Raw genomic sequence first — 21,230 nt, 5'->3', positions numbered from 1 at the left:
TATAAGGACAATTAAGAGTCAACCATAAAAGTGTGGTACTGGAGTGAAACATAGGCCACACAACAGGTTTCTTGCCCTAGAGAACATTTTTCTTTTTAGTGAACTCGGGTGGCTGATAAAGCATTGCATGTTGAAATTGTTTCAGAGATAGTAGGAACTGCAGATGCTGGGGAATCTGAGATAACAAGGTGTAGAGCTGGATGAACGCAGGAGGCCAAGCAGCATCAGAGGGTCTGAGATAACAAGGTGTAGAGCTGGATGAACACAGCAGGCCAAGCAGCATCAGAGGGTCTGAGATAACAAGGTGTAGAGCTGGATGAACACAGCAGGCCAAGCAGCATCAGACACCACCAGGAAGGATTGGATGAGCTTAGGGTGTTTTTTAACTGGGGAAAGAGAAGAGTGGTAACATAACAGCAGTCTTTAGAATTATGAAAGGTTTGATAGGGTAGATCTAGAGATGTTTCTACATGTTGGCAATTTTGGTTCTGAGGGCCAAAATATAAGATAATCACCAATAAATCTAGTTTGGAAATTCAGGAGAATTCTCTAGAGAGTGGTTTGAACTTGGAATTAATTTGCAACAAATGTAGTGAATGGAATAACTGCATTTAAGGGGAAGCTAGATGAACGCATGATGGAAAATTGAATAGAAAGACAGGCTAATGCAGTTAAATGTTGAAGGGTGGGAAGAGGCTGATGAGAAACATAAACGTCAACATAGAAATGTTAGGCTGAATGAGATCGAGGTGTAACAATGAATTTTTTTCCATTTTTGATGCCTTCCTTAAAGATTTATACTAAACGCTCAAACTTCCTCAAGACCATTGCTTAAACCTGTGTGCCATCAATTAATTGACAATTGACCATAGAATCAGAAATTTATAGCAAATAATCCTTGTAACTTTAAGGATTGTCAAGAGAATTCCATCAATGCAATTCTAATTTTATTGACTGTTAAGGTATCAGCCAAGACAAACTAGATGTTAATAACGCACCTCATTGGAAACCCATGCTATATGCAATAGCTTTCCTTCATTCCACGGTGCAGGAAAGACGCAAGTTTGGACCTCTTGGCTGGAATATTCCTTATGAGTTTAATCAAGCTGATTTAAATGCTACAATCCAGTTTGTGCAAAACCACCTCGACGATACAGACAGCAAAAAGGTACAAAAACTTTTCCTCACAGATGAACAGTTAATGTTTTTAATCGTACCAATTCTGTTTTAGTTCCAACAAATGTAATTGTAATTCTAAATAGTTAGAACTTTCCCTAAATGCTGATGTAATCATGCTTGCCACTCTGTAGCAATGCAGACAAATAGTCATCCTCATTTCTTCCCTGGTCATGCTGCACATTGTAACAGATGGGGAATATAAGAATTTGAGTGTAGTTACATTCTGTTGGTATAAAAAAGGGATAGGGCAGATTTAGAAAACCAAAACCCAAAAGTAATGTTTTCTATGCAGTTATGTAGAATGGAAGTATTACTACATGAGAACACTGATGTTTAATATGTCATTCCATGAAAATGTTATGTACTGCACAGCCTTTTAATTATCTTGTTTGTAACAACACCTACAGTTATATAGTTAGTTTAATGTAGTAAAACCTCTAAAGGCAAGTCGAGCTTAATCTGAAAAAAATTTAGCACCTAACTACATATAGATTAGTGGCCAATTAGTTGATCGAAGTGGTAAATTTTACAGAGCATCTTAAATGAGGCAGAATGGTGGGGAGTTTAAGCAGGAAATCCAAGAGTCTTGTGTTTAATAAACTGAATGCACAGCTGACAATCATGGAACAAAAAAAATCAGGGGTGCAAATATGGCCAGAAATGGAGGAACATCAAGTTCTGAGAGGACTGGGGAAAGTTACAAAGATAGTGAGAGGAGAGGCCATTGAGTGATTTTAACCAAAGAGTGATAATTGTCAATGTAAGATATTGCTGGACAAGGAGTCACTGGAAGTTGGTGAGCGCAGACATGATGTATGAATATCACATGGTGAGAGCTAAGGTACCAGCGCAAACTTTGAATGAACTAAAACTTATACTGTGGATGAAGAACAGGAGACCTTCAGGAGAACATTACATTATCTGAGTCCTTGGGTAACCAAAAGGATGGATGAGGGTTTCAGCAGCACATGGGCCGAGGCAAGGGCAAAGAAGTGTGATAAACAGAGGTTGAACTAGTCAGTGTTGGTGAGAGAGAATATAATATGGGATGGTCATCGCATCTTCAGGTAAAATGCCTTTTTCCTTCCTCAGTTAATCCACATAGGTGCTAATTAAGAATGTAGACAGCTTGAGTTGCTTTCAAACCTCACCTATGGCAATGAATGTCCAGCTGCTCAGTTCTTCTCCTACTTCTCCATGTCTCCTCCTGAGAGCATGATTGAAATTGATAGTATGGGATGTCACAGGCAAAAGTTAAATTCTCTTATTCGGTCTCCCACGGGCTTGTTTACCAGACCGAACTTTTAACAGTGCCACTGTCAATGGAAGGAGAGATTTTCCCTGACTCTGTGTTACTGCCATCTGTTGTTTAAATTTTAGATCTTTCTGGAAATAGCTAATATGGAAAATGCCACTGACGTGTAACAATCAGTAGAAATTATTCCCCAGCAGGTGTTCAAGGCAATAGTTGCTTTCAGCTACTTTCAGTAATTCTTTGTTATTTTGTTTTCTCACCTTCATGTAATAGAACTGTCTACCTTCTCTTGTGTCCTAGTAAGGGTTTAAAACTTACTATCTGCGGATTGCACTCTGTACTATAGAAATTGATACCAGTTGTATCTGTTTGTTGTGTGATTACATTTCATCACTTGATTTTTTTTTTTAAACTGCATATTTCCACAGCATTGTTATGCACTGTAATTTATATTTTAAACTGTCATTTCCAGTTTCAGTCTGGTTCTAGACTAATCAGAGAATGCATATATACTTGATCCTATTCACCAGGGCATATCTTGGAATACAGTTTACTACATGATTAGTGAAATCCAATATGGAGGTCGTGTCACAGATGATTATGATAAGCGACTATTGAAAACTTTTGCTAAAGTGTGGTTCGGTGAGCATATGTTTGGACCAAGCTTCTGCTTTTATAAGGATTACACCATCCCTAACGGTACTACAGTAGAACAATACTTGCAACACATACAGGTTTGTTTTTCATATAAAGCTTTTTTTATTACTTTGTGAATTTTTCCTGACAGTGCTTTCATGTACACGGTAAATTAGCAGTAGGTTCAAGCTTCTAAGAACGTAAGGTTGTGCTTCATTGGTTTGCCGTGGCTTCAGAGGTCCAGCCTTAGGACTTAGTTGACTTAGTTTAGAAATCAGGGATAATTGGATGGAAGAAGGCAACTGAGATAGGAAGGTGATGGCAGTTAATACATTGTGGGTTGGAAATGGGTATGCTGTGCAGAAACTGGCTGAGGAAATGCAATGCCCTATATCTCACATCTGTTATTAGAAAGAAATTCATTTCTATCATTTAATTTAAAAGAAAATTTCAAGTAGCCTAAAAATGCCTATAGAGGAAACCATCTGTATCTGTCTAAATAATAAAAATATTTGTGCTCACATTTCATATAAATCTTTATCATATTTAATCATATTTTTTATTGTATGCCATGCTTAGTTATAGGCAAATTTATTTTAGGCAAATTTCTCATATAGAAGAACTGTAATGTACAGAGAAAGAAAACAACTTTTACCTCAAATTCTGACTCCCAACCCATGGAGTGATTAAAGACTGAACAACTGTATCCAGTATACAATTATTACCAAAAAAAACAATTCAACTAAAATATGTTTTGAATGGAACATTGCATTCTTAAGGCAACTTTAGCAATAGAAAATACGTTTTATGTTTTGCAAAGTGTAACACTTTTTCATTGTGTGACATCCAATTTAACATAACTGATCCATTCAAAATTTGTTGGTTTATATAAAGACAAATACATATAATACATAGTACAAATGGGTTTGAATTATGTACATAATAAAACAGAATCATTCAGTAATTTTCATTGTAATGAGAATATTTATGACAAAGTTGTTGTACATGTAAGCAAAAAAGTAAAACATATAAAGTTATGCTACATCAATTTGATATGACTGCAGCGGTTCCTATCTTTAATGATCAATTTTCATAGCATTAATATGGCTTTTTGACATGTTGGTCACAAAAAAAGACATACAGGTAATCATAAACAAAAAATAATACTTGGAAATGAACATAGTAGCCATACTGGACCTCCATGTTAAGTAAACAAGACACATTGGGACCAGTATGCCTCATTCACCAGGTTTGCTGGTTATTTCTTAAAGTTTCACAATCAACTAAATACTTTTCAGACTAGAATTGTTCTTATGATGTAACAAAATGTGGAAATCGATTTGTCCAAAGCAAACTCCCTTGAAGCAACACATTTGATTTTGAAGAAAAACTTGCTTGTGCATGGTATTTTGAAAGAAGACTCTGTAAAATCTCCTGATTTTCTGAGAATGGTATCATGGAATCTGTTGCCAATCACCTCTTCCACTGCAATGTGTAAATGATCATTGTCCAAAGTCGAAAATAAAACAAAGAACTGTGATTGGTGGAGATCTGAAACAAAAACAGAATTTTTCGGTGAAACTCAGCAGGTCTGGCAACATCTGCAGGGAGAAAGCAAAGTTACCATTTTGAATACGGTGACTCCTCTTCAGTTCTGCAATTTTCTGTTTTTGTTTCACTTGTCCAAAGTCTCTTGGCTATTTCAACAATTAAGAATGAAATTGCTGGTAATAAAAATACAATGTTTTAATATATTTCAGGAGCAACTGCAATTGAAAATGTTTCTGAGCATTAAGAGTGAACATAAAAATCAATATTGAGTTTTTAACTCCTGTTATCTTTCCCACAAACACAGTAGTTCGTGCAATTTGAAGGCTGAAATTTGGCTCATACTGCTTTGAAAAAAACCGTGGCTCTAGAAATGCTGATAAGTTAATCACTAAACCCACCTGTCCTTATTTCAAAATCTAAGTTCTAAAATAAATGATATTGAAATCTATATAAATCATACATATGACATATTGATTTGAATCTTGCAAATTTCAATTAACCCATCATTTGCAGCTTTTGCATGTCTTTCCTGATTGTCTTTGGAGAAATCATAAGAAAGCTGTTTATGCTGATTTTTCAATGCTTCTGAAGAAGTAATGACATGAGATTAAAAGAGACTGCAGAAAGTGTTCCTCAAACCTGCAACATGAAATATGCAAGAAAATTTTGTTGTTATACCCTAAATAATTAAGAATAAAACTATGCCTGTCTGCATAATATATTTTTGTGTTTGATAGAGTCTACCAGCATACGATACACCAGAGGTCTTTGGCCTCCATCCTAATGCTGACATCATCTATCAAAGGAAATTGGCTCAGGATGTGCTTGATACAATTCTCAGCATCCAGCCAAAGGATAGCTCAACAGGGATCAGAGAAACACGAGAGGCTGTAGTTGTCCATTTAGCTGATGACATGTTGATGAAATTACCTCCAGATTACGTAAATTATAAAGTAAGTTGTGTAGAAAGTCCTAATTCACTGTATTTAAAATAGTAACCTTAGATATTTCATGTACTGGAAAATATGGACTAACTCAAATATCAAATTGGAGTGGCACGGTGACTCAGTGGTTAGCACTGCTGCCTCACAGCACCAGGGACCCGGGTTCAATTCCAGCCTTGGGCAACTGTCTGTGGAGTTTGCACATTCTCCCTGTGTCTGCGTGGGTTTTTTCCAGGTGCTCTGGTTTCCTCCCACACTCCAAAGATGTGAAGGTTGGGTGTATTGGCCATGCTAAATTGCCCATAATATCCAGGGATGTATAGGCCAGGTGGATGAGCCATGGGAAAAATGCAGGGTTACAGAGATACAGCAGGCGTCTGGATGGGATGCTGTTCAGAGGGGCGGTGTGGCCTGCTTCCACACTGTACGGATCCTATTCTATGATCATCCTGCAAGATGTATTTGTAGACTTGAGATCTCAGGATGAGGATGTTGTACATAAATACTATACATTTTTGAAACCATTACAGAGTTGGATTTGATGAATCAGAAACTGATGCAATAATATTGTTCAATGTTAAAATCATTAGGCAAGGCAACATGTTCTCATTTTTTTTATTCAGCTTTTGAACATTAAAGAATGCACTGAGAACACATATTATAAAATATATTAATTTCTGAAACAAATTACTTTTGATTTCAGCTTTAAACACATGCTTATTTAGCAAGATGGCTATTGTTTGCAAAATGTATGCATATCTTGGATATTCTGTTGTCCCAACCATTCTGGATTTATAAAACGTGTACCACACTTTGACTATTGAAGGATACTGTCTTCAAATATTGGCAACCTTAGTCTTTTGCAGAGAAGGCAGAATGATTTGAATACACAAACATCCAAGGAAAATTTAAAAAGACCATTATTCTATTAACAGTATAGAAATGTGAGGTAAATTTAACTAGCCCTATAAAGTGCCAACCTTCTATATGCACATATAAGGTGTATATATATATATAAAACCTGATACAAATACCATTCACCCTACGGCAAAAAAATGCTGATTCCAGCACTATCTAAGTTTAGTTACCATTTTAGCCCAAGATCAAACATGTTGGTGTTGTCTCATTTTTTGAGCAGCAAATTGTTGATGGTTGTTTTTGCATTGTGAATGATGTGATTATTTCCGACATTTGCTCCAAAGCTATAACTAAGAACTCTGCAGGTGGTTGTTCCTCTTAAATTATAGGTTTTCTGAAGTGTGCATTTCCCTTTAACCAGTTTTTGTTGAAGAAGGAACATCGGAATAAATTCATTAAAATGGTTTAGGATATACTTTTTCAATTAGTAATTTACTTAGATTGAGAAAGTTCACAGCTAATAGTTTACAAGATGTGATTTTTATTAGTTTTGATTTTGAGGTGGATGCTTATAGGTTGAAGGCCACTCCAGGATTTCAGACTATATTCCAGTCTAACATTACTGAGGCAGTCCTATATATTTGAAGATGATACTTTTGGATGATATATGAAGTCAATTTTTTAAAGATTCTGTTGTATTATTTAAAGAAGAGCAAGACATTTTCCAAGCATTCTGACCAATATTTCACTTTCAACGTAAGCTACCAAAAACAATTGAGCTGGCTGTTTGTCCCATTTGGCATTTGTGTAAAAGTGATTCTAGGTTTGCCTGTGTAATAGCATGACTGCAGTTCAAAATAATTTGCTGTACGTAAAGCTCTTTGAGATGTTTCTGAGCCACAACAGTGTGCTATTTAAATATAATTCATTAGTATTGTCTCAATATTTCTGATATTTTACTGTGCGGTGTTTTTGATGGAATGCTTAGTTTCACTTCGTGATAATAACTTATTTGCTCTTTACTTAATTCTACAGTTTTCTTTTCCTTACTTCAGGTTAAAGAAAGATTGGCACAGATGGGTATTTTTCAGCCAATGAACATTTTCCTCCATCAGGAGATCGATCATATGCAACAAGTGATTTCATTGGTGCGCAACACACTAATGGATCTGAAACTTGCCATAGACGGTTCAATTATAATGAGTGAAAACCTGCGTGATGCACTAGACTGTATGTATGATGCACGTATACCAGCCAGGTGGCTAAAGGTAAGATAGATGCTTTATAAATATGCACAATATTTTGTGTGGTGATTGAGATGGAGTAGCTTCCACATTAACTGTTAATTTCAGAGGACTCCTTCAATCACACAAGATCATTTTCTGCTAGACCACAGGCAATAAATTTATCCCATAATTTTGTCTGATTAAAACTTAAATTTGTTTTAAGTTGCAATTTTTCATAATAATTAGAATGATAATTGTTATATCTTTCATGATGTAGCACACTGATTCACCAACATACAGTAGCATCAGGTTCAAATCTTTGCTCGTTTACTAACTGTTTAGCTGTGGCAAATGATTAACATTCAAGAATTAGGCCATTTATAGTAGGACAGTAATCTACCTTGATTTTAAAGGTTATCTGCAACAATGCTCTGATTGTGTTAAAAGTTGATTGTCAATCCAGCTATTGAGTTTAAGTAGAGAGGTTGCACACCAGGCAGGTTGTACCATTTTTTTAAGCCAATCTGTTTGTGTCAGGAAGTTCATTGGAGACTGTAAATCATCTCTCAAAACAATATATTAACCTGGAACCGTGTTTTATTAATAATGTCAGAACTGAAAGGGAAAAGTTAGCACATTCTATAACTATTTTGTTTTCTCTACCAGACAGTTATTTTGAACAATGCATTTTTTAAAACGATGTTCATATATTTTATAAAGTTGTTATGCATTTGGATAGATAGCACTTACAGAAGGCTACATGCATATGTACAATGGGATGGGTAGTAGTTTGAGCTTATGCTGGGATCAGCATTTTGTTTGATAAGGAAGATAATTTGGAGAGTTTTCTGCACCACCTCTGTACACATTGCAATGCCCAACAGTTTCACTTTGGCTATCACAATGTAGCAGAACTTCCTTCTTGTCATGGAGACATTTGGTCTTGATGCTTATATTCATATTGATGGTGCTTTCTATTGGCAATTTTTGTACAGCTGACCCTGCAGTATACTCTGCTGCAGTATGTCTAATGTGCACATTCGCATATTTGGGTTAGTTGTTCATAATACGTACAAAGTGAATGCCATACAAATTGTTAGGCCTGAACACAGAGTAAGGACATTTCCAGGTTTCACAAACCAACCCCAAAGAGACAGTCTCTCGGAATTTAGAATTTTCATTCCTGGATGCCCCGGTTCTCTGGGAATTGGACCAGATGACTCTAGAAGGCCTGACTGTCTGCACCAACATTGCACTGAAGTTTTAAAAACACAATAAAACATAAAACAAGCCTCAATCTTCACACCCCCTTTCCTTCCACTCTCTCACGATGCCCCATCAATGCTAATCCAAGTCACACAACCCCTATACAACCTATGCCACTCTCTGCCTCCTATATAGCCCCTACGTCAACTTAGTGCAAACTCATTTCATACCTTGTCCCTTCCAACCCCTTTTTGTCCTTACACCTACTTTGCCAACTTAACCATTGTCTCTTGTGGGCAGGCCCCAAGACCCAAAATGTGATTAAATAATATTAAGCTTTGAGTCAAGAGCCTACAGTTGACATTATTTAACTAAAAAAGCCTCCATAATTCTTAAAAAAAATCACTAAATCTATATTCCTTCAACTTTATAATCCCTTGTAAGAGGACAATTTTTATTCAAGTGTATAATCCCTTATTAAAAAACAGATATTGGAATACATGATACCTCTTCAAAGAGTCTAGAAATGTGCAGAGCTGTCAATCAAGCCGTCAATCGGCAGGCACCCTACCATGAAAATGGACCTTTTATGAATAAAGTTTTAGCAAAGATTTTTGCTCAGGTTGTGGGTGAGATTGTTGATTTGATTGCCGAGTGACAAAACCGGAAATGACACTACTTATCATAATGGACTGGACAGTATAAATTCCAAGCGGAGTAGAACAACATTGCTTCATCAGAGGCCTCACTGATGATGTTATGTAGCATGGTGATGAAATGCCTGAACGAAAACAAGCCAGCTCGGCGAGCAAGTCAAGAACCTTTGTGAAATCATTCATGCAGCACTAATCTAGTAATTGTAGCCTTCAGCTTTAAGTCAACAGAGTAAATAACAAGCAATTTTTTTAACACATTTAAGACATTTTTAAAGATCTAAAGGACAGAAGTTTATAATTCCTTGTAAGCTTGAAAGTCACTTTTAACCGGCCCTTTTGAAACTTTGACATTTGCTTTTCACAATTTTTTGACACTTCTGCCAGTTCCCAATGAGCTTGACAGGTAATGAGTTTATGCACTTATTATGCACATACATGTGTAATTTTAACAATTTGAAATCTTCCCGTTCTATCCAGAGGTGTCTTGGCAACATATCCAAAAAAGGTATCTGACTTATCCAGAAGAATTCCACAAGATTCAGACCAGCACTTATAAGGTCTACTGTGCATACGTGTTTCCCAAACCTGGGAAACCAAAATCTCACATGATTGGAGGCAGCCATTGGTCTATATTGGCAGCTGCCACCACAAAATGCACATATGTGAAACGCGACCTGTCACTATTCCTGAAGCTAGGAAAATGGTGTTGGATACATGTTCAGGGGCAGGATTTCTGACTCTCAGTACCCTCTGCAATTTTCACAATGAGCGGGAGGCTCTGTTGTGAAAATCTAAGCAGTAGTGTCAATATGGTATAAATTGGTCAATGTTCAAACATACCTGAAGCATTGTCAGCCACAAGAATGAGTAGTCTAGGAGACAGCCATTTTCCTGGTGCAATATAGGGTGCTCTTCTTGGGTTATGAGTAAAGTTTCTTACTCGGGTGGTGCAGAGGGAATTTCAACCTGTTTTGAAATCATTTCTGTATAAACCAGCTCCCTGTCTGAGCAAGATCTGTCAGTAGGTTGAATGAATACTTATGTATGTGGCCACACATCTTAATGTCCTCTTACCATTCAAAGTGACATTGAAACAAAACATTAAATGTTTCACAAAAAGGAAATCTCTGATATAATTATATGTTGCTTAATATCTTGAGCAATATATATACAGATTCTGGTTATGAAACATTTGTGAATATTGGATCTGTTTTCAGTGTTCTGGTATTGTGTTTAATTTTAGTTTTTAATTTTACAAAGGCATCTTGGGCTTCAAGTACTTTGGGATTCTGGTTCACTGAGTTACTGGAAAGGAACCATCAGTTCCACTCTTGGATTTTTGAAGGGAGGCCAAACTGTTTCTGGATGACAGGTTTCTTCAATCCTCAGGGATTCCTTACAGCTATGAGACAGGTCAGTCAATAGTGCATCATTTTCATCCAGTTAATCTTAATGAAGATTATTAGGAGCCAAATGGTCAAGCGCATACCAGAGAATATAGGGCTAAGCGACTGTTTATTAAATCTATCTTTTGAAAGAATGATGGACAAGGGGTTTGAATTTCTCAAAATGTATTTTCCCTGATGGAGTCTCTCAAAGTTCTTTGAATTCAATCATGTTTTTAAAAAGTGATTTTGCAGTCTAATTATAAAATAGTTATAGCAGCAAAGGAGGCCATGTAATCCTTTCAATCCATGCTAGATTTCTGTAAGAGCATTTGAATTAGTCCCACTTTCCTACTTTTTGCTGTAGCTGTGAAAAGTATTTCCCTTCAGGTGCTTATGCAATTTCCTTTCGATACAAAGCTCCTCCTTTTGGCTGTCTACAATAGGGAGAGTAATGATTTATACTTAATTTGCCCATGCATGTAAAACCTGAAATATAATGTCAAATATTAGATGTGATTCTGTGATTGGATGTGGTATAAGCCTGGCAAATAATCCTAACCTGGTTCACTTATGCTTGCTAGAGGCTCCACTGCCTGAGGAAGAAGATGCCTCATGCATGAATCACCCTGTCCCCCAGGACATCCAGATCCTTGTCTACAAAGTGGGGCACTGTTTCTCTTTGTCTGTCATGTCTGGGCAAATGTCAGGAACTGCGTAGTGCTGTTCTGAACTGATAGTGTTTGTCTGGGTACACGATGGGCTTTTAAAGATGGCACAGATGCAAATGATGCTGATCTTTCAACAGATACCTTTTGAGTGGCAAGTTATTCCAGGTATGGCATATTGTAAGATGGGACTAGAAACGAGTGTGAGGAATGTCATAGGGATGGGGTAGCTAGTTAATGAGGTGAGTTTGGTGAGATATATTGAGAAATCTTGCTAAGCCTTATGGCGAGAATCTCTCCTAAAAACTTGATGCAACTTGGACTTAGTCATGAAAGGTAAGATTCACCCCCATGTCCTTTTTTTGTTGGCAACACTGAAGATTTTTGCTACTGAGTAACTGATCTAGTTCATGTTCAAAACATAAAATATGTTTATTACTCTTGCTCCTGCACAAGGATATAGTTGTTGATCATCAGAGCATTCCATCTTAACTGACCCTGGTTACAAATGTACAATGTCAGGAAGAAAGTGCTGAGTTTTTTTTTATGATTTGTAAAATTTAACTTAAATCTTTGGCAACATGTAGTGTTCTTGTGAAGGAGCCTCTGCACCTTCCAGTGCTAAAGTAACATCTCTTTGCCTTCAAGTGGTATTGCTTCAAACTTTCAGTAATGCCACCTTGAGCAAGAACTCCATTAGTGTGCTATTGAAGCTACATTAATTTGTTCACAAAAGCAGAACACAGCAGAATGATTAAAATCAAATGCTGAGGATGCTGTAAACCGAAATGGAAAGAGGAAATTTTGGAAATATTCATCTGGTCTGTAGTATCTGTAGGAGTAAAAGGAGAATTTATATTTTTGAGTTGAACATGACTGTTCAGAAAAGGTGACTCATTTGCAACAAAACATTATCCCTGATCCTTTCCGCACATATGCTGCCAGAGCATCACTAGTGACACAATAGACATTGGAGACCTGAAATAGAGCCAAAGATACGGAAAACTCTGGACACATCTCTTAGTATCAGCAGAGTTAACATTTTAGATTGGTGACCCTCTGTCAGGACTGGGAGTAGATTCATAGAACCCCTACCGTGTGAACAGGCCATTTGACCCAACAAGTCCCTTGCCCCTCCGAAGAGCATCCCACCTAGACCTATTCCCCAACCCCTGCATTTCCCCATGTCTAACCCACCTAACCTAAACATCCCTGGACACTATGGGCAATTTAGCATGGCCAATCCACCTACACTGCAGATCTTTGGACTGCAGAAGGAAACCGGAGCACCCGGAGGAACTCCATGCAGACGTGGGGAGAATGTGCAAACTCCACAGAGAATTGCCTAAGGCCCGAATCGAACCCAGGTCCCTGGCACTGTGAAGCAGCAGTGCTAACCACTGAGCCACCGTGCCACTACTTAGACAGATAACAGGTTTTAAGCAAGACACAGAAATGGGGGTTTGCATGAGTGGTGAGGTAACAGGTAAAGTAGAGATGAGGTGAGGGGTGGAAAGAACAAAATGAAGGTCAGTGATACCTTTGAAAATATTTGCGAAGCACTTTGAGTTCTGATGATGGGGCATGAACCTGAAATGTTAATTCTATTTTTCTCTCCATAGATATGGGATATTTGCTGAGTATTTGCAAACGTTTTTCTGTTTCCCTAAACCCAGCTATCAGCTATAAAATGTCAAATTCCTTCAATGTGGCTTGAGTCATTAAGGATATCATGGAAATTTTGCAGCTATGTTGATATGTGGATCAATTTGAAACACAGTAATATAGATATAAATTTCCTTGGTTGGAGGAATGTATTAAAAATATTCCTGTCCCAACAGTTTGCTGAGGGAAGGCATCAAATTGATTTATCATTTTATTCAAGATAGCCATGTAGTGCTGGACATGGGATTAGTCTTTACATACTTAGAAGCTTATGTTTTCTGTGATACGCATTGCAATCATTCACTATCAAACCAAACAACTATGGTCTCAGTCTGTTCCTCCATGTAGAAGCATATGTGAACTCCAGTTCATGCCCATCATCTGAATACAATTTAATAATTAATATACAATTAACACTGATGACAATTTCAATTTCATCACTAAGTTGCTTTCTGTGTTATTTTTTCTTGCAGAAATCCTATGCGAAATGATTTTGGAGTATATCAGCCCAGTGCCATAAGAGCATGGGAAGACATGATAAAATTCTCTATCATTCTTCATTAAATAAATTATATAACTCAGGGAGGGCATCTTGCCCACTGATGTAGTAAGATGAACTGGGGTACATCTGGGGTAGAAATTAAGTCAAAAAATGTATGCATTTGAGAAGGTTTTATTAAGCATGTGACCAGCTAATCTTGATATTATGTGGAGTAGATTCCACATTTTTCAGTGCTGACCTTCTTTACCTCAAAGCATGATAAGTCACCAGGAAGATTAAACTACAACATTTGACTTCTCAGCATGTCTCACAAAAAGGCAAAGGCTGATATTGCCTCTAATGAAACCCTGAACATTGCAAGTCATGTTGAACAGATTCACAGCTTTGCTTGACATTTTATGATTAGAAGAATTAATTAGAGCCTTTTAGGAGGTCTTGCAGGAATTGTTGCTGCTTAATATCAAAATGCAATTAGTTATCTTCCCTGTGCATTCTGCATTAAAATCGTGTTTCTTTTGACTAATAACAGGAAGTTACTCGGCTTCATAAGGGCTGGGCTCTGGACAGTGTGATGCTTCACAATGATGTCACTAGATCATCAAAGGAAGATGTTATGCAGCCTCCTTCTGAGGGAGTCTTTGTCTATGGCTTGTATTTAGAAGGTGCTGGATGGGACCGACGTAACAACAGACTGACAGAATCAAAGCCAAAAGTTTTGTTTGAAATTTTGCCCGTTATTCATATCTCTGCTATTAACCACCACAGTAAGTCAGAAATGTTGTTCACACTGAGCACCGCACTGAAATATATTGCACTTACAATTTGTCTTGTAGCATCAGCAATTGTATTTTAACATCATTGATCCAATATCTACAGCAACTATGTTATTTAAATTCAGAAATCCAGAAACTCCAGTCAGTGATGCCTTCTACCTGTGGTGTTGAAGTCTCCGGAGATCGAAATCTTCTGATTCACTTGAATTGATGAGAACTACCACTTTTATACTTTTACTCTCACTGCAAAAATCTTAGAAAATGTTTGTCTTGTTGAATGAATTGTAACTGTGTTTCTAATGGGTTTCTACAGTTTAAACAGATTTAATGTTAGAAAGAGCAGTGGGTAATGAGTTTCTCCTCATCACAGCTATAAAATCTCCACCTGTATATTTCACAATCTCAAAACATCATTTTTGTTTTATGCCATCATGTAAGAATCCATCTAAAAATAATGGCACTCTTACAAGAACAGTGAATAGAAGAATGTCTGGAAATGTGAAATATAATAATGAATAATCAGCCTGGATTTTAAAATCTTGCTTAATCAACCTTATTGAATTTGTGAGGAGGTAACTGAGAGAATAGACTACAATAATGTAGTTTATCTGGATATTTAAAAGCCTACAATAATGTGCCATATAGGAGGCTAATCAATAATGCTGAGAATATGGAATCAGGCGACAAGTGACAGAATAAATTGTAAGCTAGTTTCAAGACAGAAAACAGAGAATAACAACAAAGGGTAGATCTTCGGAATGGCAGAAGTGATGTTTCATAACATCATAACAGTGCTGACAGCACTGCTATTCAGACATTACAATGAATGATTTGATCTTCAGAATAAAAAAAAAAATTATAAATTCACAGACGACGCCAAATCATGGGAGTTGGTTTCAGTGGTGGTGGTGGTGGTGGTGCTGCTGCTGCTGTTGGTGGGGGAATGGTTGCAGGAGATGTGGTAGTTAGCACTGCTAATTATAGGACAGCTTGCAGAATGGACACAAGTCAAATAAAGTTCGAAGCAGATAAATGTAGGGTTGTAAATTTTGACAGAACTAATTGGGAAGTCATTTATTATGTGTAAGCTTCAAGTCTAGGTGGGGCGGAGGAATAATGAAACTTGGATTACAAATACACTAATCACTAAAGGGGAGCCTCAGCTTAACAAGGGCATTAGAAACACCATGTTTTGTTTGTAGAAAGATTGAATTGAAAGGATAGGAAAGTTATGCTGAACCTGTCCCAAACCTTGTTTAGATCATACTTAATGAGTACTGCATGCAGTTCTAGTCACTATTTTATTAAAGCAATTAAAAGGCACTGGAAATGATGTGTGAAGGTCTATAAGGATGATACAGAAATGGGTGAAAATACATAATGGGAAAGATTCACAGGGTGGATCTCTTTTCTCTTGCAAGAAGACTGAGGGATAACCTAATAGAGGTTTTAAAATTCTGAAAGGTTTTGATATACAATACACAGAAGGAGTGTTTCCTCTTGTAAGGAAGAAGCATAGATCATCAATATAAGATAGTCACCAAGTTTAGATTAAAATTCCTTACCCCAGGAATGGTGAGTACGTGAAATTTACGACTGTAACATGTGTTTGAAGTGAATAGTTTAAATACATATATGGGGAAACTAAGCAAGTATATGAGGGAGAGAAGAATAGATGGTTATGATGATTGATTTGGATGAGAAAAGATGGAAGGCCTGAGTGGAGCATAAACACTGGTATGGTTTGGTTGGACCGAATTTCTGTGTCATATATCCAATGTTAGGTTGCAGTATATCAAAATATTGGAAAGTATTTGTGTCTTTGGACCATGCAATTCACCAACATGGCAAATGTGACAATAATAATTGGTTGAATCACTGTTTATCTTTCCCTAATAGCCATTTTCCCAGATTGAGCCTAGAGTGTGATAATGGGCTATTTGACCCAGGAGCTTCCAGAGAAGCCCAGCATCCACATTTGCACCTTCAGTAAGGGTCACTCAATTGCAATCTGGAGGACAAGCCTTTGTCTTTCCATTTCACTGCTTTTGTTTATTATAAGTTAAACTCTGCAACTAAAGCCCTGTGGACGCTCTTGTTAGTAGGAAACTACTTACATTGTGCAACTGATAGCAATAATTGGACTTCATGGAACACTATACTGTTCAGATTCAATTGAAACGCTAAGTAAAACTATTTTGTGTCAAGAAGAAAGTCAGGAGAAAATGGGCCTGTGTTTACAGGCACGGGGGAATATTAAGAGAAGATTTGATAGAGTGGACAGAATTATGAATTGATTGAATTAGCTTTATTGAAGGATTTTCATCAAGTCAATACAATAAATTATGGTGAGTTGGATTTAAAGAAGCCCATTGGTACAAGTTAGGTAATGGGCAAGCTCACATAATCTAAGAAGTGATTCTTCTTGGCAGCATTCCATGTCGTGAGATGATGGTTTGTGCTATGGTGGTCTGCTCTGTGATAAACATCACAATGTATTTTAGGAGCCCACTATGATATCATGCTCTCTGCTGCATTTACTATATAGGGTGACTGTAGGCCTCTGTTTTTTGGTGAACTGAGCTTTCCATTTAGCCTCACCTCTTTCAATTCCCCTCAACTTATTAGCTTCCAAAGGTCATGGTCATTGACACTGATAAATGGAAGACAGCGGCAATGTCTGCAATTATCATGCCTCACCTGTTGGTGACCTCGCAGCAGGCCCTGACAAAGTGGCTAGTTAATTATACAGAAAGTTTTTGAGGATATGGTCATAATTCATCTGATCGGCCAAGCCATCATAGACATTGTTGGCTCAGCAATGAGTGTATGCTGATGGAATTAGCACATTCTAGACCTAAGTCAAGACCTTTTCCTTGGAGCCTGAGAGATATGAACAAGCTGCAAAACACCAGGGCCTCTGTTCTTGGAAGAGCCTGGGCTCAAGTCTCCCTTTTATATAAAAGGCTGATGCTGTGCAGTAGCTGTTGAGGGAATCCAAAACGGCATGAAAATTGTTGCAGTGCTGGAAGAGGAGGATGGTGTCCTATATCAGCTGGTTTATAACTAGCAGAGTGAGGTGAAGCAACTCATCCTTCCTGGCACTTAAGTCTCAAGTGTTGCAGTTGGCTTGTGATTAAGCAGGACACCAAACAATGGAAAAAATGGTTGCTGTGATGAGATGGTGGTGTTAGTGGCCCAGGATGGCTGCTGAACTGGATCACAAATGTTGAAATCGTGAGAGGTGTACTTTGACCAAAGTAAAGAAATAAGTTCACTCCAGAATGGGATCCCTGGATCCCAAAAGACTCCAGAAGTCTTTGCATGGATTTGACAGACCTTGATCCCAGTAACAATGGGAATGAGCAAATGTTCATAGTCATGGATCTCTTCACCAACTTCATGCAGGCCATTCCCAAGTGTGACCAAAATGCCTTAACTATAGTAAGACTACTACCATGAGATGGTTTGTTTGTTTTGATGTTCGGGCTCCTGAGCCAGGGCTCGTCCACTCGATGGATTTCTTTTCTTTCTTCCCTCTTTTCTTGTTCTTGTTTTCTCCTTTCCTTTACTTACCTCTTGTCCTGCAAAGAGAAGAATATACAGTGTTGGCGAAGAATGTATTCCATGTTGGTCCCAGAATTCAACTCTGTTTTGACTTAACATTGGTGTCAAAGCATTCATGTGATGGCCAGCCAAAACTGACATTACCCTGTATGTTTTCCTATAAAGAGATCACATTTAGCTTTAGCAGGCAGCCAATTATATTCAGCAGCTCAAATAGACCACCTCTGCTCTCATGGCAGAATGCTTAGTGAGGTTGATCAAATGGTTCTCCCCAACAGCTTTCATTGGCTTGATTCAAACCTATATATTTATTGTATATACCTTTATGACACCCAGTAACTCCTCTGATTTAGGTTTTGTCTTTTTATTTACAGGTTCTAAAGATACGTTGGTGTATTCCTGTCCAATTTATAAAAAGCCTGTGAGAACTGATGTGAACTATATTGCTGCTGTTGACTTGAGAACAAACCGGTCTCCTGATTACTGGGTACTGAGAGGTGTTGCGATACTCTGTGATGTAAAATAAGATGCACAGTTGAATTTGACATATTAAACTTACAATGTAATCATGACAATGGAAGAGTTGCAGCAGACAAATTGGGTGAGAACACTGTTGACCAGAAATTATCACTAGCATACAGCAACTAGACTGCAATATTGCTGATAAAAGATACATTTTATTCAAATTTTTTACCTTATGCTCATCAGGACAATTCACATGAATACTAATGTAAAGATGAACATCATTTTATACTGTATGAGAAGACAGTGCTAGTTTGTTGGCACGTGGACGCTGGTCGAGGCATTGCTATGGAGAATGTAAATATCTTTTTTCAGTAATACTCAAGTTATGTATTACCAAATGACTTACTATATACTAGTTGACTATATCAATGAATTGTCATTCTATCCCCATGTTATGATGTGACTACTTTGGCATTTAGTGAAAGCTATTGGTTAAACACACAAAAATTATTATTTTTTGCCTATTTTAAACAATTAATCACAATTGTCACTAAGTTTGGCTGAGAAATGTTTAATCTTAAATGTAAATGATCATGGGTTTTGCACAAACATCTGGTTCTGCATATGCACACTGGTTCCACACGTTGAAGGTCTCAAGTCCCCAAAGTTACTCTTTGAGAGAAATTTAGTTTTAGTGATATTTAAAAGAAGGAACTGAACATTGGGCATTATTTTTGAAGAGCGAAGATAACTCCAAAGACCTTTCAAAATAATGGATAGAGCTGTCCTCCATTTCCAGCTGATACAATTTTCACATGTATGGCATGGGGTGAAGCAAGATCACAGAGACATAAAACATGAATTTGCTGGGCCATTTAAAAATATTGTTAACTTTAAACCAATTTCATTTCTACTCTGCAAAACCTCAAACCACAATGAGAGTTGCAAATTTGTGGAGGAAACATAATAACTCTTGAACCACAGATAAGGTATGTTTAAATATCATGATCTGAAGTTGTTTAAACCCCAGCTTTTCAAAAGCAAAAAAATGCAGGCTACAACTGTTGACCAGAGTATTAAAAAAACAGTGCTCATGTGCATTGATTGACAGGCCATCCAGTATAGCTTAGGAGAAACTATTACCATTTATTCCTGCAATTTAAATAGATTTGGGTGTTGATATTTCCTAAGGGCTTGAATTAAAGCTGAGTCTGTTGGGAATGCATGGGAGCTGAGTTTAGTTTTTGATTGACAGTTTAAAGAGGCTATTAAAAAGTTATGTACCATTGTGATTACTGATTCAAAGTTTCTTGAGGTGATTACTGAATAATTTTTGCTTATTTTTATTTGATATTGACCATTGAGGGGGCTTTAAAATCTTTGGATTTCATTAATGAGAGTTTTTTTTGCTGTGTCAGTTCTGAAATTTAGAGGGCTCTATTAGATTGTTATAAGTTTAATTATTTTCAATTCCACATAGTTCCTGAAGTCTATTTCAATTTATGTGCTGAATGAGAAACCATGAAGGCAACATAGAGAGTTTGAAGTGGTATTAGGGGGCATGGAATGGGGGGATGAGGATGTAATGTGGCATGGAAAGGACTTGGGAATGAGTGGGGCTGAAGGCCATCAGCTTTTTGTAAAGCCAGGTGAAAGTCTCAGTCTGAGGTGGGCCTTCTAATCAGGCAACGTCGACACTTGCCTGCTTCTATAGCTGCCTCTAAACTGCCTCCAGAGGCAGCAGCCATAACACATTCCCTTTCTAGCTGGAGCAAAAGTTGTCATGAAGCCTTTTATACCGAGGCAGGTCTGCCCAATAGAAAAAGTTTCTTATCTGAGCTACTGCTTTAGTAGCAGAACACCAGATCCTGTTCATGTTATTCTGCTATCATTTAGCAACAATGAATCCTGAGAACTGGGTGGTATGGTTGATTTGAACATCAATCATTCACGCGAAGGAGAATAGTTTCAAAAATTTGCAAGAAAAATGTATACAATTGGAGAGAAGGATGCCGAAGTCAATCAGAGATGATTTGTTGACCAATAAACATATTTTTCCCTGTAGCATATGTTGTTGTGATTGTTTAGTGTTTTTGTGTCCTGACAAGCAATATCTGAGTGCTGGACTAAATAAAGTAGTACAAAATGGATAGCTGTTTTTTGTCTATTTGATGAGAATGGTTATCAGGTTCAATGTACGTGTTGACTGATTAGTAGTTTCTTAAAATGGTAAGAAACAAATCACATTGAGAGGTCAAATGTGTTAACTGGAGACAGTAAAAGGGAAAATGTGATTCAAACTGAGGGTGTCTATTTTCACAGTATCTTATGTTGATTATTTTGCACTGTGAATCATGTGAAGGTGGTGAAGCATACAAATGTTACTGTCCTTGAATGGAGCTTGTTATTGTAATCAACACTTTGGTTTGTCTTCCAAAATCTTAGACAGTCATGTAATAAATTTTGCAATCTGACATAATTTGTGATCATTAATTATGCCTGAGTCATTGCATCAAAGTCATTAACTAGTTAGCACATGAGACCAAGAATAATTTTAGTTAAAACCTCCCACTTAGAAATTTATACACACATTTTGAAAAATCAGTGCTGGATTCAATAGATCATTTTAAAACTGTTTTCAGTGCCTAATGCACTGCCACTATGCATTTTAAACTGTAATAAGGAACAAATCTT

The 21,230-nt window shown here is 37.2% G+C and overlaps 1 protein-coding gene across 1 annotated transcript in view; it reads left to right on the top strand.

Moving 5' to 3' along the window:
• LOC109919602 (dynein axonemal heavy chain 5-like) overlaps positions 1 to 18,599 on the top strand; it is a 251,683-nt gene extending 233,084 nt beyond the window's left edge. Inside the window, exons 74-80 of the mRNA XM_048605989.1 lie at positions 963 to 1,168; positions 2,965 to 3,168; positions 5,359 to 5,574; positions 7,479 to 7,691; positions 10,772 to 10,924; positions 14,261 to 14,495; positions 18,446 to 18,599. Coding sequence (XP_048461946.1) covers positions 963 to 1,168; positions 2,965 to 3,168; positions 5,359 to 5,574; positions 7,479 to 7,691; positions 10,772 to 10,924; positions 14,261 to 14,495; positions 18,446 to 18,597 — 1,379 coding nt within the window. The 3' untranslated portion in view covers positions 18,598 to 18,599. The remainder of the gene's footprint in view (positions 1 to 962; positions 1,169 to 2,964; positions 3,169 to 5,358; positions 5,575 to 7,478; positions 7,692 to 10,771; positions 10,925 to 14,260; positions 14,496 to 18,445) is intronic.
• The last annotated feature ends 2,631 nt before the right edge of the window (positions 18,600 to 21,230 follow it).

Source organism: Rhincodon typus, chromosome 15, assembly GCF_021869965.1.
Source record: "Rhincodon typus isolate 14 chromosome 15, sRhiTyp1.1, whole genome shotgun sequence".
Classification (NCBI taxonomy): Eukaryota; Metazoa; Chordata; class Chondrichthyes; order Orectolobiformes; family Rhincodontidae; genus Rhincodon; species Rhincodon typus.
Note: the sequence above shows the minus strand (reverse complement) of the source record. Positions and strands in the feature narration are given on the sequence as shown.